Raw genomic sequence first — 17,694 nt, forward strand, 5'->3', positions numbered from 1 at the left:
CGGCGGCACCGGGCGGCAAGACCCGGGCAGCGGCCGCCGAGCCCGGCGCCACCAGCAGAGAACTACAACTCCCAGCGTGCCCCGCGGTGCCCCCGCTCGCTTCTCATTGGCCTTCCCTGGAAGAGGCGTCACGAGCCCATGTGGGAACGCCGCAGGGCGATTGGTTCGCGCTGCAGCAGCGGCAGCCAATGGCAGGAGCGGCCGTCGTAGCGGAGGGTCGTGAAGATGATTAAGGTACCGGAGGCCCGGGGCCCCGCCCACATCCGAGAGGCTCCGCCCACATCCGAGAGGCCCCGCCCACATCCCAGCCGGGCCGGTCCCGGTGCCCCCCCGCGTCCAGCGCCCCGGGTCCCCGCCTGCTCCCGCTCCGGACGGGCGGGAGGGGTGGTCCCGGTGCGAGGGGGAGCCCCGGGAAGGCGACCAGAGCCCGGGTCGGGGCAGCCCGGTCGGTTCCGTTCGGGCACAGCTCCAGGGCTGCCCCCACCCGCCCGCGGTGTCCGGTATCGCCCGGGGAGCCCCGGGGAGCGGCGGGGACCGGGGCAGTCGGGATGTTCCCGTAGGGATGGCTCCTGGTACGTACCGGGAGCAGGCGGGAACCTGGAGATGGTGGAGGCGCAGCCTCAATCCCATCGAATTCCCGGTCTTGGGAAGCTGCGATCGCATCAAGGAGGAATTTCAGTCCCTGCAGGCTCAATGCCACGGGTGAGGGGCGGGTGGAGGGGGGCTGCGGGTGGAGGACCCCCATTTGGGTGGGAGCAAGGGATCGGGTGACGGGGGGGCTTTCAGAGAACGGGGGGAATGGGGTGTCCGGGCAGGATGGGGCGCATGGGACCCAGCACAGAGGGAGAACTGGGGCAGGAGAACTTGGAGAAGGGGGTTCTGATGTGAGGGAAAGGGCACAGGCACGGTGTGAAGCTGGGAATTGGGGTGCCAGGTCCTGAGTGAGGGTCCCAGGGGGAAGCCACCCCAGTTTGTGTCATCCATTGAGCTGGGTGAAGGTTGACACGGGGGGACACAGCGGGGATGGGGACCCAAAACACCACGGTTTGGACGAGGGCCTGTAGGGACAGGCCAAGGGGAATGGCTTGAACCTGCCCGAGGGGAGACTGAGCTGAGCTCTTAGGCAGAAGCTCTTCCCTGTGAGGGTGCTGAGGCGCTGGCCCAGGGTGCCCAGAGAAGCTGTGGCTGCCCCATCCCTGGCAGTGTTCAAGGCCAGGTTGGACACAGGGGCTTGGAGCAAGCTGCTCCAGTGGAAGGGGTCGCTGCCCGTGGCAGGGGTTGGAGCTGGAGGAGCTTTGAGGTCCCTTTAACCCAAACCCATTCTATGATGCTAAGCAGCTCCCTGGGGCGCCAGAAGCGGGAGTGAGCCTGGAGGAAACAGCAGGAGCTGGAGCCCAGAGGCAAAGGAATTGTCTTTCTCTTTTCTTTTTCCTTAATCCCCTTTCCCTCTCCCGTAGCCGGGGAGGAGGGGGGGGGGTGTGTTCACCCTTTTCCTGCTTCCCCTTTTGTTCCAGCGCTAATTTGCTTTCCCTCTCCAGAGTTATCAATCCCGTCATCGCGGGCTCTTTGCCAGGGAAATTAGTTTGGAGCAGTGCCTGACAAAGTGCCAAGTCAACTGCCATGTTCCTCCAGCTGGCTCAGCCCCTCCGAGCTTGCTCCTTTTGTTAACAGGGAGAGGCCTGGAGCCCGACAGCACATTCCTGCCATCCCTAAGCGCTCCCAGCTCCGCCGGGGCTGGGACCCGGCGCTGGGGTTGGGATCCAGGGCTGAGATCCAGGACTGGGATCCAGGGGTATCCCAAGCCATGCGGAGCCAGGACTCTGCCCACGAGGTGACAAGTGCTTGAGGAGGTGATGAGGTTGAGGTGATGGCCAAGGGCTTGAGGAGCTTATCCCATGTCTGGCATGGGTGCAGGTCCTCTCTGTGTCCTTGGGTGCTGTTGCCTCCGTACACGGAGCAGAGCGGAGGGATTGGGATTCCCTGCTTTGGGAGCTGAGGGCGATGCAAGGGGGGCTGAATCCATTCGCATCCCCCTTGGCTCTGGGTTGGATGTGCGGGAAGGAGCAAGCGGTGCTGGTGGCCCGTGGCCAGCGCTGGTGGCTCCGCTCCTTCCCTGCCAGCCCACAAAGCCAACGTGGGCTGGGACAGCGCTGACAGCTCCCAGACCTCGGCTTGGCCGGGATCCACCGAGGGATTCAGGAGTCGGGATCCCTTCCATGCGCTGGGGGGGGGGGGAGCTGACAGCCTGGGGGGGGGTCCCTGGGCAAAGGCCTCCCTTGGCAGCAGCTTGGGAAATCCCAGCAGGATGCACAGGGATTTACACTGAGGTGAGAGCCCTGGGCTCCTCCATAGAGGTGCTGGGGGGGAATGGGATGGAGGGGATGGGATGGGGCTCGGAGCTATTCCCATCCCTCCATGGTGCTACCGGCTTCCTCTTGCAGGCAGGGATTGCCAAGAGGCCAAGTGCCATCCGCACCCAGATGGCTCCTGGCCCTCTGGAGACACTGATGGTCACCAAGGAGGACCTGGATGGGGACAACCGAGGTAAGGGGGAGAAGATGCAGGGCAGACATCCCAGAGATGCACGGGGGGGATCCTGCTGCCTGCTCTCCCTGTTTGCTGGTGCTCCTCCATGTCCTCAGCATGGGAATGACACTGGGAATGGCATTCCCAGATCCAGCTCATTAGATCCCTGCACCCAGGTCCCCCTCTCTATTTACTCCAAGGTTTACACCAAGTAGAGATCAGATGCCTGAAGCCAAGGGAAGATGCTGCTCCGAGCCCCTGTGGGACTCCTAAAGGGAACTGAGGATGCAGAGCCTGGTGGTGCCTCGTCATTCCTCATCCCTCATCCTGACGGGTGCCGCCTCCTCTCAGGATCACCAAGTGCTTTACAAACAGCATCAATATTTAACCATCATTAAAGCAGTGCTCGGGATGCTCCTGGGCTGAGTTAACTCCAAAGCCCAGCCTGGCTGCTGGCTCCGTGGACCAGGAATGGGCAGGGATGCGGCAGCCACAGTGATGCTCCTCCAGGGACCGTTCTGGCTGCTCCTGGTGTGCTTCCAGCAGCAGATCCCTTGGGCACAGCCCAAAGCTGCCCCTTGGCAGGGCTGGAGGGTGCAAAGCCCCCAGAATAAGGTGGGTTAATCCCTGGTGCATCCATGGTGTGGAGCAGGGATGTGGTGCTGAGCGCAAGGCACCACATCCCTCTCCGTCCCCTTTCCCAGGGGAAAAGAGACTGGGACCAGTTTGTTCTCTCCCAATGCTGACGTGATCCATAGGAGTGAAAACCATCCCCCCCATGCCCAGGCTTGCAGCAAACTCCTGGCCCATCTTCCCGGAGCTCCAGGAGGTGGATCCCTGCTGTTGTCCATGTGAAAAGCCTCGGAGGGTTTCCAAGCAGGGCTTTGGAGGTGGCTTCCTAAGGAAAGAGAGTGGGTGTTATTCGGGATGTCTCGGATGGGTGGATGCCTCATTCCCTCCACCACTACATCCAGGGAAGAGATCCCAAAGCACAGCGGATAGAGATTCCCCAAGGAGGACCCATGTGCTCATCCCCCCCTTAGGCAGCAGAGAGAATCCACACTGCCCATGGGCAATGGGATGTGATTTCCAGCCCCCTCTGCTTGGTCCAGCCTTGGACCATGAGGCTCTGGGCAGGAGCATCCTCCTGGACCACGCGCCAGCAGTGGGTTGATGCCAGCCAAGGCTGATCCCGGCTCGCAGAGCTCCGGGTGGAAGGTGGTGCCAGCCAGGGCTCAGCTTTGCCAGCCGCAGGCTTGGCTCTGCCTCACAATCTCTTTTCAGCCCCTTTCCCCGGCGCATCCCATATGGAGAGGTTGATAAGCCGGGATGAGAGCCCCAGGGAGCCAGGCTGGCAGCTTGTGCGCGTGGAGGTGGCAGGAACAGGCAGGAATGCTGGGCTGCCTTTGCAGAGAGCTCACAGGGCATCCCATACAGTCTCATACAGTGCCTGGCCTTAGAGCAGTCTTAATATGAGCAAAAAGAGCTCCCACCTCTGTCCCAGTGTGGAATTCCAGGCATTCCCAGTACAACCATCCCTGACCACCACAGCAGATCCCAGCCGCAGCTATTCTTGGTCTTGGGGACATCTCTTTTCCTCCCCTGGAATCACCGCATGTGATTGGGATTTGATTCCTTTTGTCCTTTGCCACTTCCCAAAGAAATCCAAGTGCTGGAAGGAACATCAGGATTTGTGCATAACAGCCCTTCTAAAACTGCTCCTTGGTGTAATGATGGTGATAAAAGTCCCAGCCCTAATTGAGTGTGTGATTCCTGGTGGGTGGCCGTGCCTCTGGAATGCTGGTGAGAGGCTGCCAAGAGGCCCTTCCTCAGCTCCCTGCCTGTGCTGGAGCTGGAATTCCTGCCCTTGTGCAGAGGGAAAGGGCTTCCAGCTCCCCAGAGACCTCTTCTTCCCCCAGGCCCCCCTTTGGAACCCAACAGCTGGGAGATGCCTGGGAATCCTGTATCCATCCCCTCCAATCAGAGCATGATGCCCGTCAAGCAGAAGGACCAGAGGCTGGTAGGGACCAGGGGTAGGCAGCGGGGCTGGGAATGAGGCCCTGGATTCCTTTGTGGTCCATCCAGCCCAAAGGAGGGTGAGGAGATGCCTGCACTGGGTGTTTGGTACCCAGCTCCATGCCTTCAGTGGGATGTGAATCATCCGCCAGGCAGCAGCCGGGCTCTGCAGGTATTTTCCATGCAGCTGCCTTCAGAATTCCCTGGGGATGCTCAGAGAATTGATTTCCCTTTATTTCTTTCTTTTATTCCTTTTCTCCTGTCTAAGCACCAGCCCAAAGCTCAGATTGAAACATCATCCAGGAGCAATGCATCCCTGCCATCCCGGTGCAATGCATCCCTGCCATCCCGGCACAATGCATCCCTGCCATCCCGGCACAATGCTTCCCTGCCATCCCAGAATGGAGCATCCCTGCCATCCCGGAGCAATGCATCCCTGCCATCCCGGTGCAATGCATCCCTGCCATCCCGGCACAATGCATCCCTGCCATCCCGGCACAGTGCTTCCCTGCCATCCCGGCACAATGCTTCCCTGCCATCCCAGAATGGAGCATCCCTGCCATCCCGGAGCAATGCATCCCTGCCATCCCAGAGCAATGGATCCTTGCCATCCTGGAGCAATACATCCCTGCCATCTCAGAGCTGTGCATCCCTGCCCTTGAAGCCCATGGAACTGGAGTGCAGGAGCCCTTGTGGTGGGGGGAACAGAAGCTCCCATCACACCCCATCATGGAACGGGGGTCCCCAACCAGTGTTGCCCCATGGGGCAATGGGCTGGGAAGTGGAGTTGGGAGTCCAGGAGCAGCAGTGATGGAGCAGCTTTTCCTGCCATGGCAGAGCCCTCCCAGGCCTGGCTCCATCCCCTCCCGGCTCCATCCCATGGCCATGCAGCACCGAGGGAGCTGCTCAGGACCAGGCAGAGCTCGGCTTTTGCTTGCTTTTTATTATTAAATACAGCCCCGGAGGCCCACCCAAGGGTGCTGAGGATGGAGCCCATGGCCCCCGCGCCCCCCCCAACCAAAATAACCCCCAAAAAGTGAAAAAATAAACTAAAAAAATCCCCAAATAAACCCAAAAAGTCCTTAAACACCCCCCCCCCCCCAGCTCCCCCCGTCCAACAACCAGAGCCCAAACCAAGGAGCAAGTCCCCATTGCCATCACCCAGCCCTGTGTGACACCAGCCCGGGGCCACCTCCAGCCCTGGCCACGTTCCTCTGCCTCGGTTGGCCCGGATCTGCTTTGGGAAGGCAGGAGCAGGGGGGGCAGAGCCCCCCCCATCTGTCTGTTCATCCATGGGGTGTCCGTGTGTCTGCCTGGCACCTCCTGCTGTCAATAGATGACCTCGTAGACTGTGGCCTTCTTGTCCCCAGAGCCGGTGACGATGAACTGGTCATCGGTGGAGACGTCGCAGCTGAGGACGGACGAGGTTTCCTTGGACTGAGAGAGGGGAGAAGGGAGGAGGGAGAAGAGGAAACACAGAGCAAGGACCTGCCCCCATCCTGGGGACCATGCAGGGACCACTTTGGTTGGTGGGGCAATGGCACAGGGTGCCCCATCCCTGGCAGTGTTCAAGGCCAGGTTGGATGGGGCTTGGAGCTGCTCTAGTGGAAGGGGTCCCTGCCCGTGGCAGGGGTTGGAGCTGGAGGAGCTTTAAGGTCCCTTCAACCCAACCCATTCCATGATTCTCTGACTGCTAATACATTGTTATATACTTCCCTATAGCTCTCTCTATATCACTATGTACATTTAGAGCTGGGATGCACTGGGCAACCTTCCTGTACCTGGAAGATGCTGGCTCCATAGGGTGTCCTCCAGGCGTTGAGCAGATTGTCCTTCCCCGTGCTCACAAACCACTTCCCTATGGGAGGGACAGAAGGGATCAAGAGGATCATCCTGGCATCACTGCCATAGGGGTTGCTCCAGATCACCCCTTCTCCCAGCAGTACCGGCATCCACACACGGAGCCAGCGCTTGCCCCCAGTAAGATGCATCCAGGAGAGGAGACCCATCCCAAGGTCCCGAATCCAGCCCTGGGGGATCCGTGCCTACCGCAGGAGGCGAATTTGAGGGAGAGGACGCAGCTCTCGTGCAGGTGCAGTTGGTACTTGTCCGGTTTGGTGACGTGCAGGATCTCCACGTTGCTGCTCTCCATCCCCACCGCCAACCACTCCCCTGTTGGGCAATAGCCCAAGGAGAAGATCTGGGGAGGAAGGGGTCAGGGGGGAAAAGCAGGATCAGAAAGGTCCCGGTCGTCCTCATGGGGCTCCCGGTTCAGCCCCGTTCCTTACCTGGGAGCTGAAGTCGTGCTGCTGGAGCTGCCGCCCCTCGCGCAGGTCCCAGCACCGCACCGTGTTATCCAGCCCCCCCGTCCACAGCTTGGTGCCGTCATTGGAGATGTCGATGCAGCTGGCTCCATCCGTGTGGCCTTGAAACTGCCTGGGAAAGACGGGGGGGGGAATGGGGAACGGGCAAGGACACGGCTGCCAACAGTGCCTTGTGCGTGCCCTGTGCCCCCCCAGCCCCTGTGCGCCCCCCCCCAGCACTGCACTCACCTGACCAGGGTCTGGTTCTGCAGGTCCCACACCACGATGTTGCCGTCGCTGCAGCAGGAGAAGCAGACCTTGGCGTCGGGGCTGATGGCCAGGGCGTAGCAAGCAGGGGCAGAGGAGGTGAGCTCGGCCTTGATGCGGGGCGTAGGGGCCGCCAGGTCCCAGATGGAGAGGGTGCTGGCTTCCCCCCCCACGATCAGGCTGCGGCCGTCGGGCAGCAGCTTGCAGGAGCGGATGTAGTTGTCGCGGTTCTGGGGTGCAAGAGGCAGGATCCCGTTATCCCCGTTCCCTTCCAGCCCTTCTGCGCCCATCCCAGATGTCAGAACCGGGTGATCTTGAGGTCCTTTCCAACCCCAATCATTCTATGTCCTTAGGGACCATCACTCGCAGCATCCCCGAGAGATGCGGCTGCTGCAGCTCCAATGGCTCTGAGCACTAAACCATCATTTTCCCCCGTTCCTGGTCTTCGGATGCAGCTGGAAACGATCATGACTCAGTCATTTCCTTGTTTATGCATCGGGATCTTCAAGGTCAGCGCCATCCAGGAATAACACTTGTCAGGCTGCCCAAGGCCAGCAAGTGGAGGGGAGGGTTTGGGTTCAGGCCCTTCACAGAGGGCACAGGGATTCCCAATTCCATTGCAAACAAACCTCAAAGAACCCAGGTTAAAAAGACTCCCTGGTGATGGCTGTGCCGGGATTGGCAGCGGCATTCCCAGCCTCAGGAAGCCTCAGGAAGCTGCTGGGAGCTCTTGTGACAGCAACTGAGGGGACCTCAAGGGCCAGGGCAACAGTGGCCGAGGGCCCACACCTGAAGAACCCTCCTAGAACAAGAGGAAACAGCCTCGGGTGGCATCAGGGGAGGTTTAAATGGGATCTTAGGACAAATTTCCTCAGCCAAAGGGTTGGGAAGCACTGGGAGAGGCTGTGCAGGGCAGTGGTGGAGTCACCATCCCTGAAGGGATTGGGGCCATGGTTTAGGGGTGGGTGGCATTTAGGGACATGGTTTACCCCTGTGCCCACTGTGCTGGCTCAGTGCTTGCACTCGATGAGCTCAAAGGTCTTTTTCCAACCTAAACCATCCTATGGTTTATTCCCACACGGAATCCGAGCTCTCCCTCCAGCCAGACCCACACAGGCAGAGGCAGAACAGAGCTGAACCCAAGTGATGCCCCAGCCCAGGTGAGTCCAGCCTGTAGGAACTATCTACAGGGAGGGCTGACACTGAGAGATGAAGCAGCGCAATGGAAAAGCCCCCCCAAGAGCTTGGGATGCTCGGAACCGAAGGGGCAGCGCAGCACCGGCAGCACGGAGCCATCAGCCCTGCCCAGCATCCACAACCACCCCGGTTGGAAACAGGGCCACAGCATCACTTTGAGATGCTCCAACCCCGTCCCAGGGTCCCCATCCTCAATGCAGGGAACCGAGCCACGGTGGCACAGCCTTACCAAGCAGTCGAGCTGAGCCACGGCCGTCTTGGTGCCCGGCTGCCCCACGTCCCACACCTTCACGCAGCCCTTGCCGCCGGTGTAGACGTGCCTGGTGGAGTTGCTGATGGTGACGGCACAAACCACTTCCCCGTGGCTCAGCGTATGGAGCTGCCGCGCGTGTCGGGGGATGCCGGAGCCGAGCAGGGCATCCGGGGGGAACGGCACCGGCTGCATCTGCCCATCGGCGCTGACGTGGAAGGAGTAGGCGCTGGAAAGGGAGAGGGTTGGTGAGAACCAGCCCAGGAGCAGGCATGGAGCAGCCGGGGCCACATCGGGCACGGGCAGCGTGGTTTGGAGGGGGCAGCCGGGAGCAGCCTGGTTGGGAACAGGGCAGGAGGTTCCTGCTCTGGAACAGCTCCAATGGGAGTTGAGCTCCCCATCCATGGAGATGCTGCGAGGGCTGGAGCAGCTCTGCTCTGGAGCCAGGCTGGGAGAGCTGGGCTGGGGCAGCCTGGACAAGAGAAGGCTCCTGAAGGGGAGACCTGAGAGCAGCTCCAGTGCCTAAAGGGGCTGCAGGAAACCTGGAGAGGGGCTTTGGACAAGGGCCTGTAGGGACAGGCCAAGGGGAATGGCTTGAACCTGCCAGAGGGGAGACTGAGCTGAGCTCTTAGGCAGAAGCTCTTCCCTGTGAGGGTGCTGAGGCGCTGGCCCAGGGTGCCCAGAGAAGCTGTGGCTGCCCCATCCCTGGCAGTGTTCAAGGCCAGGTTGGACACAGGGGCTTGGAGCAAGCTGCTCCAGTGGAAGGGGTCCCTGCCCGTGGCAGGGGTTGGAGCTGGAGGAGCTTTAAGGTCCCTTCAGCCCAACCCATCCCATGCTCCTTGCCAGCCCTGGACACCCCATCCCATGCCACAACCCCAGCCCCACTCACGGTTTCCCTGATGTCCCCACTTGCATTCCAGCCGCCAGCCCTGGGACGCGCATGTGGGGATGGGGATCGTATCCCACCTGGAGGGGACAAGTGGGTGAGAGCGGCTCACACCCCACGGCCCCCCCAGCCCCATGGTGAAGGGGCTCACGCACCAGGGGCGAGCGCCCGTAGCTGCCGGTGGCCGCGGCCCCATTGAGCTGTGGGGACATGAGGTGGAGGCTGGCGTAGGGTCCGGTCCCGGCCATGTCCCCGTTAACGGCTGCATGGGCCATGCCGAAGGCGGCCGAGTAGGGGCTCTGCACCCCCAGAGGGTTCCTCAGGCTCAGGGCTGTGGGGGGAGATGCAGGATGAAGGGAAGAGGCTGGAGCTTGGAGCCACCCACCCGGGTCCCCGGCACGGCCAAGCTCACCCAATGGGTCCACAGGGGTCTTGGCAGTGGTTGTGGGGCGAAACTGCTGGGTACCACTGGAGCCCGGGGCTGTGGCATCCCCCTGGGATGTGGGGGTGCTGGACTTGAGGCTGGGTGTCCCTGCCTTCTCCCCCTGTGAACAGAGGGGGAAGATGTGATGACCACACTACAGCCCTGATGGGGGTCTCCGTGGGTCCCCCCACCCCTGTTCCAACAGGGTCTGCGCGATGGGACGCGGGATGTAACGGAGCAGGAGCCCCAGCACTGCCTTCACCCCATGGGTTTGGAGGTGGAGCCCTGTGCAGCTGAGCCCAAGCAGTGGGATCCCGAGGACAGCCCTCAAGTGAACACGTACCGTGGGCCCATCCTTGCTCCGGGATGGGGATGCGCTGCTGGAGGAGGCCATGGAAGTGGGGCTGAGCGGCGCAGCCTCTTTCCTCCCCACAGGGACCTTCTCCACCCCGTTCTCCCGGGAGGAGTAGGAGTGGACGCTGTGCGGGGAAGAGGGGTCCTGTAGGGAAAGGGGGGTCAGCAGGGCAGGCAGGAGCGCAGGGATACCCCCAGGCGAGAGGGAGCCTGGGGCTCATCACTGCCATCAGCATGAGTGGGGGGCCCAATGCTGCCCACCTCCACCTTTAAGAGCCCATTAGCCCGCAGCCTGGGGAGAGGGCCAGGCAGCGCATCCCATCACCAGCCCCATCCCAGCACTGACCTCATCCACCACCAAGTTGTCTTCACTTTTGTCTGCATCGCTGCCCTGCAACACAGGGGCCGATTGGAGCCAAAGGGACCGAGGCCGCCCCAGCTCCCGGCTGGGATGTGCCAGGAGCACGGGCAGCTCCGCACACATCCATGGGGACAAGGACACCCCATTCCCCTCAGCCCCGGGCTCACGTAGTCCGTCCCGAAATCCTTCTCCTCCACTTTCCTCTTCTTGCTGCTGCTCAGGTACTCGGAGATGGTTCGTGCCCGCTCCCCGTTGGGCAGCGCCAGGGAGCTCTGGGATGGGGGGAACACAGGGTTAGGGGCCACGAGCTGGCTCCCAGGGCCTGCAGAGCCCCCAGCCATGCCCCCAGCTTGGGCTTCGCTGCTGTCAATGGAGCAAGGAGGGGACACAGCGTGGTTTGCCTGTGTGACACGGGGAAGGGGTCCCTGGCAGCAGGGACTTGGATGGGGAGCAGGACCCGTCCCCCCATGGCCACCGGCGCCCAGCATCCCGGATGGAGGAGGATGGTGCAAGAGAAGGAAAAGGCACTTACGGGGCCGGGGTCTCGCTCTGTCGCCGTGGCACAGCAGGAGGATGAAGAGGAGGGAGGAAGGAAGGAGGGACAAACTGCGCCACTGCCAAGAGCCCCCCAGAAAGCTCCTCCTGGGGTGCTCATGGGCCCCAAGCATGGATGACCCCCCCCAGGAGGCACATTCACCCCAAACCCCTCATGGCCATCAAGCCCCTGACTTCACCAGCCCATTCAAGAGCCCCATGGCATGGACAAGCCCTGGTGGACAGGCCCAGCACTACCCATTCCCAGAAGGGTCACACCAGACCCGACCCCCCCAAAGGCCTCAGCCCCCCCAAACTCACCCCTGGGCTCGGTGTCATGGGCTCCTCGGTCATCTTTGGCCAGGAGCTGGGCCTGGGCCCCCAGTGCCCCCGAGAGCGCCAGCAGCCCCGAGGCGGTGCTGATGCCGGCGAGGCCGGTGGGCTGCATCCCCGAGGGATGGGGGGTCAGAGGGATGGGGGGAGCGTGGTGTGAGAGGTGCTGGGTCTGGAGCTGGTGCTGGAGAGGAAAGGGAGGGAGAGAGCAGAGCCGAAGGAACACGTCAGGATGGAGGTTGGCCTCTCAGCATCCTTCCTGCTGCTACCTCCCAGCTGCGACAGGAGCTACCGGGATGCATGGGGGACCCTATCTGTATCCATATGGACAGGGGATGCTACCCATACCCATGCACTGTGTTTTGGAAGGGATAACAGAGGTATAGGGATGGTGGTGACACCCCCTCAACCCAGGCCACAGTGACACACACCATGTGTGACCCAAGTACCCTGCTCTGACACCAGTGCAGCAGCATCTCAGGACAGGCCAAGGGGAATGGCTTGAACCTGCCAGAGGGGAAACTGAGCTGAGCTCTTAGGCAGAAGCTCTTCCCTGTGAGGGTGCTGAGGCGCTGGCCCAGGGTGCCCAGAGAAGCTGTGGCTGCCCCATCCCTGGCAGTGCTCAAGGCCAGGTTGGACACAGGGGCTTGGAGCAAGCTGCTCCAGTGGAAGGGGTCCCTGCCCGTGGCAGGGGTTGGAGCTGGAGGAGCTTTGAGGTCCCTTCAACCCAACCCATCCCATGATTCTATGACCTTGTCCCCATCCTCCCCTGCCAGAGCCACAGAAGGGGGCAGCACGAGGGGTGCCGGGATGTGTGTCCCTATGGGGGAACACCGGGAAGCACCGGTGCCAGCGGGATGGGGTGGGCAGAGGATTGACGTACCCCGAGCGCCGCGTTCAGGTCGGTCATAGTCACCTGCTTCGCTCGCTCCACGGCCTGCACGACCTGCTGCTGGTGCTGGGGGGAGAGGAGAGCATGGCACCGGGTGATGCCGCGGCACCCAGCAGGGATTCCTCATGGAATGAGGCAAAACCAGGGCCCCCAGCCCAGCCCAATGTGCAGGGCCCGAGTCTCCGGGGAGGGACGCTCCCTGTGCCCCAGTGGAGCTCTCCACATGCCCAGGTGGGGGCTGAGGGTCACCCACCTCCTGAGACAGGAACGGGATGAGCTGGGCACAGATCACGTTGAGCCGCTTCGCGATCTCCGTCTGGCAGGAGAAGAGACGCAGTGAGAGATGCAGTGAGAGATGCAGTGAGAGATGCAGCCAGAGATGCAGCCAGAGATGCAGTGAGAGATGCAGCCAGAGATGCAGCCAGAGATGCAGCACCCATCAGGGTGAGGGCAGAGCTGCCCCACACTGCAGGACACCCCGTCCCATCCCCACCTCAGCAGCCACCGTGTTTTACATGTTAATAAAGCGCTCTAATATGACCTTAGGCGCTGGTGCTCATTCGCAGCGCCAAGGAGCAGAAACGCCTTGGGGGGCCAAGGAAAGCTGCCCTTCCTGATGCCATCCCTCCAGCATCCTCCCTCCGCACCCTGAGAGCTTCAGCTTCCTCCTTGCCAAGGCCATGGAGCCCCATGGCACCGACCCAGGCGAGTCCCCCGGGTCTCACCTCCGCCCTCCCACCGACAGGCCCGGTAATTGCTGCCCTCCCGGCCGGCAGGAAGCCTGGAGAGATGCTCTCCATAGAGCTGCTGATTCCTGCAGCACTCGAGTGCCACCGGCAATCAGGAGCACACCGCGAGCAGAGGGGAGGGAGAGCGGCAGCGTTCCATGCTGCGCCGTGCTCCCACGGCACTCCACAGCCCGGTATAGGGGACAGCACAGGCTTTACATCATCCCCGGCCCCACAGGCACATCTCTGGGGCTGCGGGGTGCCCTTGGGGCTCTTCATCTCGGCCAGAGACCCGCAGCTCTCCCCAAACGCAGGCATCACTCCCTGCATCATCCCTGCCCATCCCGGTAGGCAGGACGGAAGCGATATGGAGCCAGCCGTGGATGAGAGGAGTGGATCGAGTCTGAACCTTGTTGTCAGCCCCAGGAGGAGACCAGAGGCTAAAAGACCCAACAGCCAAGGATGGAGCTGACCCCGGATCTTCCCACCAGGACCTCGGGCACGGCTCCCGTGCCGGGCTGGCCCCGATGCCAGGAGGAGCCGCATGAGCATGGCCAGGATGGGGACACAGACCCGGGGACACCCGGTACCCCCATCCAGAGCGGCCACCGACCTGCGTTTCCCAGACCCACACTGAGCAGCAACAATCCCACACCCGCCCTCGCTTCCCCTTCCCAGGGAGGGAAAACAGAGAGAAAAGAAAGAAAGGGAAGGGGAGGGAAAGGGGAGGGGGGGAAAAGGAGATTTGGCAGCCGGCAGTTCTGGGAAGGATTTAGCTGTCTCCCGGGGCCGGCAGTGATGGATTCTCTTCCCTAATGCACTGATGGGCAGCAGCTCCTTGGGGAGAGCTGCCTCCAATTCACTCGCACTCGTTAATGTGCAATTTACTGGCACTTTAACGCTCTCAGCATGAAAAACGATCGCGCTGTTTGCGGCCCCCCCCCCAGCGCCGCCACCTCCCCTCCGCCTCGGGGCGAGCGAGCCCAAGGCCGGGCGCATCGGGGAGGTGGTTTTATGAAGAGCTACGAGCCCCTTCTCCGTGCCAAAACCAGAGCCGCCACCACCACCAAAACACGAACATCTCCCGCTCGCTCCCTGCCTGCGGCTGCCCCACCGCAGCCAGCCCCAGCCCCACACCATCGGGGCTCCCCGGGGCAAGCGCTGCATCACCTGGAGCAAGGGGAGAAGCAGGGATGCAGCGAGAGGAGCACGGCACCCCCTTGCCTTCACCAAGGGTGCTCAGGACCCCTGCCCGTGCCCATGGGCAGCGCTGGATGTGGGGCAAAGGGAGGAAAAGGGGCGACCCGACCTTGCCACCGCGGTGATGGAGGGAACCGGCGGCTCCCGCGCCGGCTGCTCCCGGTTTTCCCACAATGGCCGCTGGCTGCTGGAGCAGACTTATGGGCCCTTGTGAAAGGGCAGCACGTGGGGCCCGCACACACCCCGCACCATTCCATGGCAGAATCAATCCCGGCAGGAGGATGAGGGGAGCAGGGAACCCTCCGGGGTGCAGGCACCGGGATGAGGCGACCCTCAGCATTGCCCCTCACAAGGGCAGCTTCACACCTCCTCCTCCTCATCATCATCATCCTCATCATCCTTTATCGTCATCCCCAGCCAGCTTGGCTGATGGCTGCTCTCATCAGCCTGGGATGGGGGAACAGGGACCAGCACCCCAGTGCCGTGCTCCCGCGCAACAGTTGGCGTTGGGCACAGGGTGGGATGGGAAGGATGGATGGGAGGGAAGGAAGGGAGGGATGGAAGGAGGCCACGGCTGCAGCGCGCCTCGCCCGGCTCCTCCGCAGCCTCTTTAAAAATAGATGAGAAGAAGCCTTCTGTCTCAGAGCAGCTGGTGACCCGGAGAGCGGCGCAGCGGGAGGAAGGGAGGGAGGAAAGAGGGATGGATGGGGAGGCAGCAAAGGGGGATGCGCAGCCCCGAGCCTCCTCCTTCCCACCTCAGGGTGCTCCTCGTCACCCTGCAGCCCTCACCGGGGTCCCCAAGTGGCTGCTCACAAGGGGCTGCGCAAGCACAAGTCCTGCATCACGACAAGTGCATGGGGAGACCCAGCCGGGGCCACGCAGCCTGGACCCAGCAAGCAGAGAGCTAAGGAGACAGGCCAAGGACATGGTGTAGAGCTCCTGAAGCATGGAGGAGGGATCCAGCCTTCCCTGGGTTACAGCAGGGAGCAACTTCCCATGGGAAGGGATGACCCTGAAGGGCCCAGAGAGCAAGATGGGGACAGGGATGATAAAGCCAGAATGACAGAGCCAGGACGATGGCTCCCATCCCACCCAGCCTCACCTGCTTGTGCATCTCGATGTTGAGGCCGTAGGACATCTCGTAGTACTGCAAGAGGGGAAAGGCAGTGTCAGCATTGGATGGAGAGCCCAGGGGAATCACAGCCACAAAACCCTCTCCAGTGCTGGCACACAGGCTCAGCCTGGCCATGGATGGCTGTGCTGCGGCCAGGCGACAAAGAGAACATGGTGCTCAGGTCCCTCCAGCACATGGCTGCAGAATGGACATGATCCTCCCCTTCATTGCCCATGGCAAAGGAAACAACCAGCACGGGAATGGATCCACCACCGCCATCCGCTTGCTTTGGGGGAAGAAGAACACCCAACAACAGCCGCAGGAACCGCAGCTCCAGGCCTGGCCACACAACTCCAATGCAAAGGGAAGGCAAAGCATTCCGGGGCTGCGTATCCTTTGATGGCTCAGAGGAGATACCCCCGGCACCCTCCTCCCCTTAGGTGAAGCGCACTGACCATGACATAATGGCGCTGGATTTCGGTTTTCTCCGTCGCCAGCTTCTCACATTCTAACTTCAAGCTGTGAAAATAAAGAGAAGAAAGAAAGAGGGAAGGAGGGAGAGGAAGAACCCCCCCTTCCCGAGACAAGGTATCCCAGGCTGGACAGAGCACGAGCCCCCCCAGTGCCCCATGTGCTTCAGCCTCCTGCTCCCAGCTTCAATCCCGTCTCCCAGCACAAGCCAAGAAAACCACCTGAAAGAGGATTGGGAAGGGGATGATGATAAAGAGGAGATGGACAGCAAAGGGAATCCAGGCGTCAGGAAGCAATCCGCACGGAGTTTTAACCCCCTCCCCAGCATCTGCTTCCCAAATGGAGCGAGCTGCAAAGCCGAGCTGCGTTTCAAACCTTGCTCTGCCCGGCACTGGCGCGGGGAAGGGGAGGTGATCCCGGGGGGAATGGAGCCCTGGAAGCCAGCACCCTCATCCCGGGGCTTTCGGCAGGAGGAGGCCGAGTTTCTCCCTCAAACAGCATCACTTCAAGGGACCATGGTGGTGCTTGGTCCCCTGATGCCCAGCGCCGTGGGGAGCCCGGCTCTCACCAGCACCGCTGATGGGCCCAGCACCACCAGAGCCCCCGAGCTCCGGCCGCCCCTCACCTGTGGTATTGGTTCTGCAGGAACTGGAATTCCTCCTTGATGCGGTCCAGGGTCTCCGGGTAAGTCAGCTTGAGGGACTGCGGGGTGCTGGGGATGGCGCTGGCGGCCACCGCGGCTCCCGAGGCAGAGGAGGGTGCCTGGAGATGGGCCTGGGCACAGGAGGGGACCCCGCGGGTCACCGCTGGTGGCCCTGAGAGGCTGCCGAGTCCCAGAGGGGGCTTTGGGCAACCAGGGCGGGAGCAATGGGGGAGCAGGAGGAGTCACTGCCCAGGGCAGCCCTGCTCCGTCTTTGGCATCAGAGAGCTCCCGAGCCAGGGAGGGGAATCAACGCCATCCCGCCCTGATGCCACCCGGCTCCATGGGACCCAGACCCCGCAGCGCCAGAGCTCGGCATCACTTTGGGGTGAGGCACCGGAACGCGGGGCACAACTTTCGGGGCCCAAAGCCGGTTTGAACCGTCCCGTGTGGGGCTCAGGGTTGAGGGCTCAGACCCTGCCCGGGGCAGCGCATGGCTCAGGGGGGACGAGGCCGAGGTGCGGGCTCACCGGGGGCCGGTTCTGCGGGAACATCGTCGGCACCAGACGGGCCCAGGACCCCTTTGGCTGCTCCGGGCCCCACCGCAGCCTCAGGATGGGGCCTGGGGACGCTTCTCACCTCCGGATCAGGCCCTGGGAGAGAGGCACCGGGAATCACCACCGCAGGGCACAGTCCCGGGGGCTCCGGTTCCGTGCACCCCTTCGGAACCCCCGCGGCTCCCCCGCCCTCACCCCAGGCCCGCGCCCTCCCGCACGGCGCAGACAATAGCCCCGCAGCAGGTACGACTGCGGGGAGGGCCCCGCAGCTCCGAGTGGGGCCAGACCCCGGCCGGAGACAGCCCCGGGGCAGGGAGGGCCCGGCCCGGCTGCGGGCACGGAACCGGGATGGGACGGGATAGGATGAGCCGGGACGGGACGGGGCGGGACTCACCGCGCTGATGGACCCGGACCCAGGCGCGCACCCCTGCGGCGGGGCGGGCCGGGCCGAGCCGAGCGGAGCCGAGCGGAGCCGAGCGGGACCGAGCCGAGCCGAGCCGAGCCGAGCCCCCGCCCCGCCCCGCCCCTCCCGCGGCAGCCGCTCTGCGGAGCGCGATCAATGAACGAGCGCCAGCGCCAGCTCCACGTGGGGCCTGGCCCGTGCGGGCGATCGCCCCGCCGGCAGCCAATGGGAGCGCCGC

General features: G+C 62.7%; 1 protein-coding gene across 1 annotated transcript; it reads right to left on the reverse strand.

The window, feature by feature from the left end:
• Positions 1–5,674: 5,674 nt before the first annotated feature.
• On the reverse strand, positions 5,675–17,557 carry TLE2 (TLE family member 2, transcriptional corepressor). The gene is made up of 19 exons (XM_080633914.1): positions 17,448–17,557; positions 17,027–17,149; positions 16,482–16,630; positions 15,841–15,904; positions 15,374–15,418; positions 12,597–12,659; positions 12,335–12,409; positions 11,440–11,635; positions 10,570–10,856; positions 10,213–10,368; positions 9,858–9,990; positions 9,601–9,776; positions 9,449–9,525; positions 8,539–8,788; positions 7,095–7,342; positions 6,831–6,978; positions 6,592–6,742; positions 6,324–6,400; positions 5,675–5,979 (listed from the first exon to the last, which is right to left on the reverse strand). Exons 2-19 carry the CDS (start codon positions 17,048–17,050, stop codon positions 5,872–5,874), a joined length of 2,427 nt encoding a protein of 808 aa, XP_080490040.1. The 5' UTR covers positions 17,051–17,149; positions 17,448–17,557; the 3' UTR covers positions 5,675–5,871.
• Between the last annotated feature and the right edge of the window lie 137 nt (positions 17,558–17,694).

The sequence above is a fragment of the Psittacula echo genome (genome assembly GCF_963264785.1).
Source record: "Psittacula echo genome assembly, chromosome: 24".
NCBI lineage: Eukaryota > Metazoa > Chordata > Aves > Psittaciformes > Psittacidae > Psittacula > Psittacula echo.

What these genes read in the sequence shown, in the direction of transcription:
- TLE2 (XM_080633914.1), bottom strand. Translation starts at nt 17,050, where the DNA reads ATGTTCCCGCAGAACCGGCCCCCG. An exon ending in GTGGGGACATCAGGGAAACC is followed by an intron (nt 8,789 to 9,448) that starts GTGAGTGGGGCT and finishes CTCCCTTTCCAG; the next exon opens with CGCCTACTCCTTCCACGTCA. An exon ending in CCTCAAATTCGCCTCCTGCG is followed by an intron (nt 6,401 to 6,591) that starts GTAGGCACGGAT and finishes TCCCTCCCATAG; the next exon opens with GGAAGTGGTTTGTGAGCACG.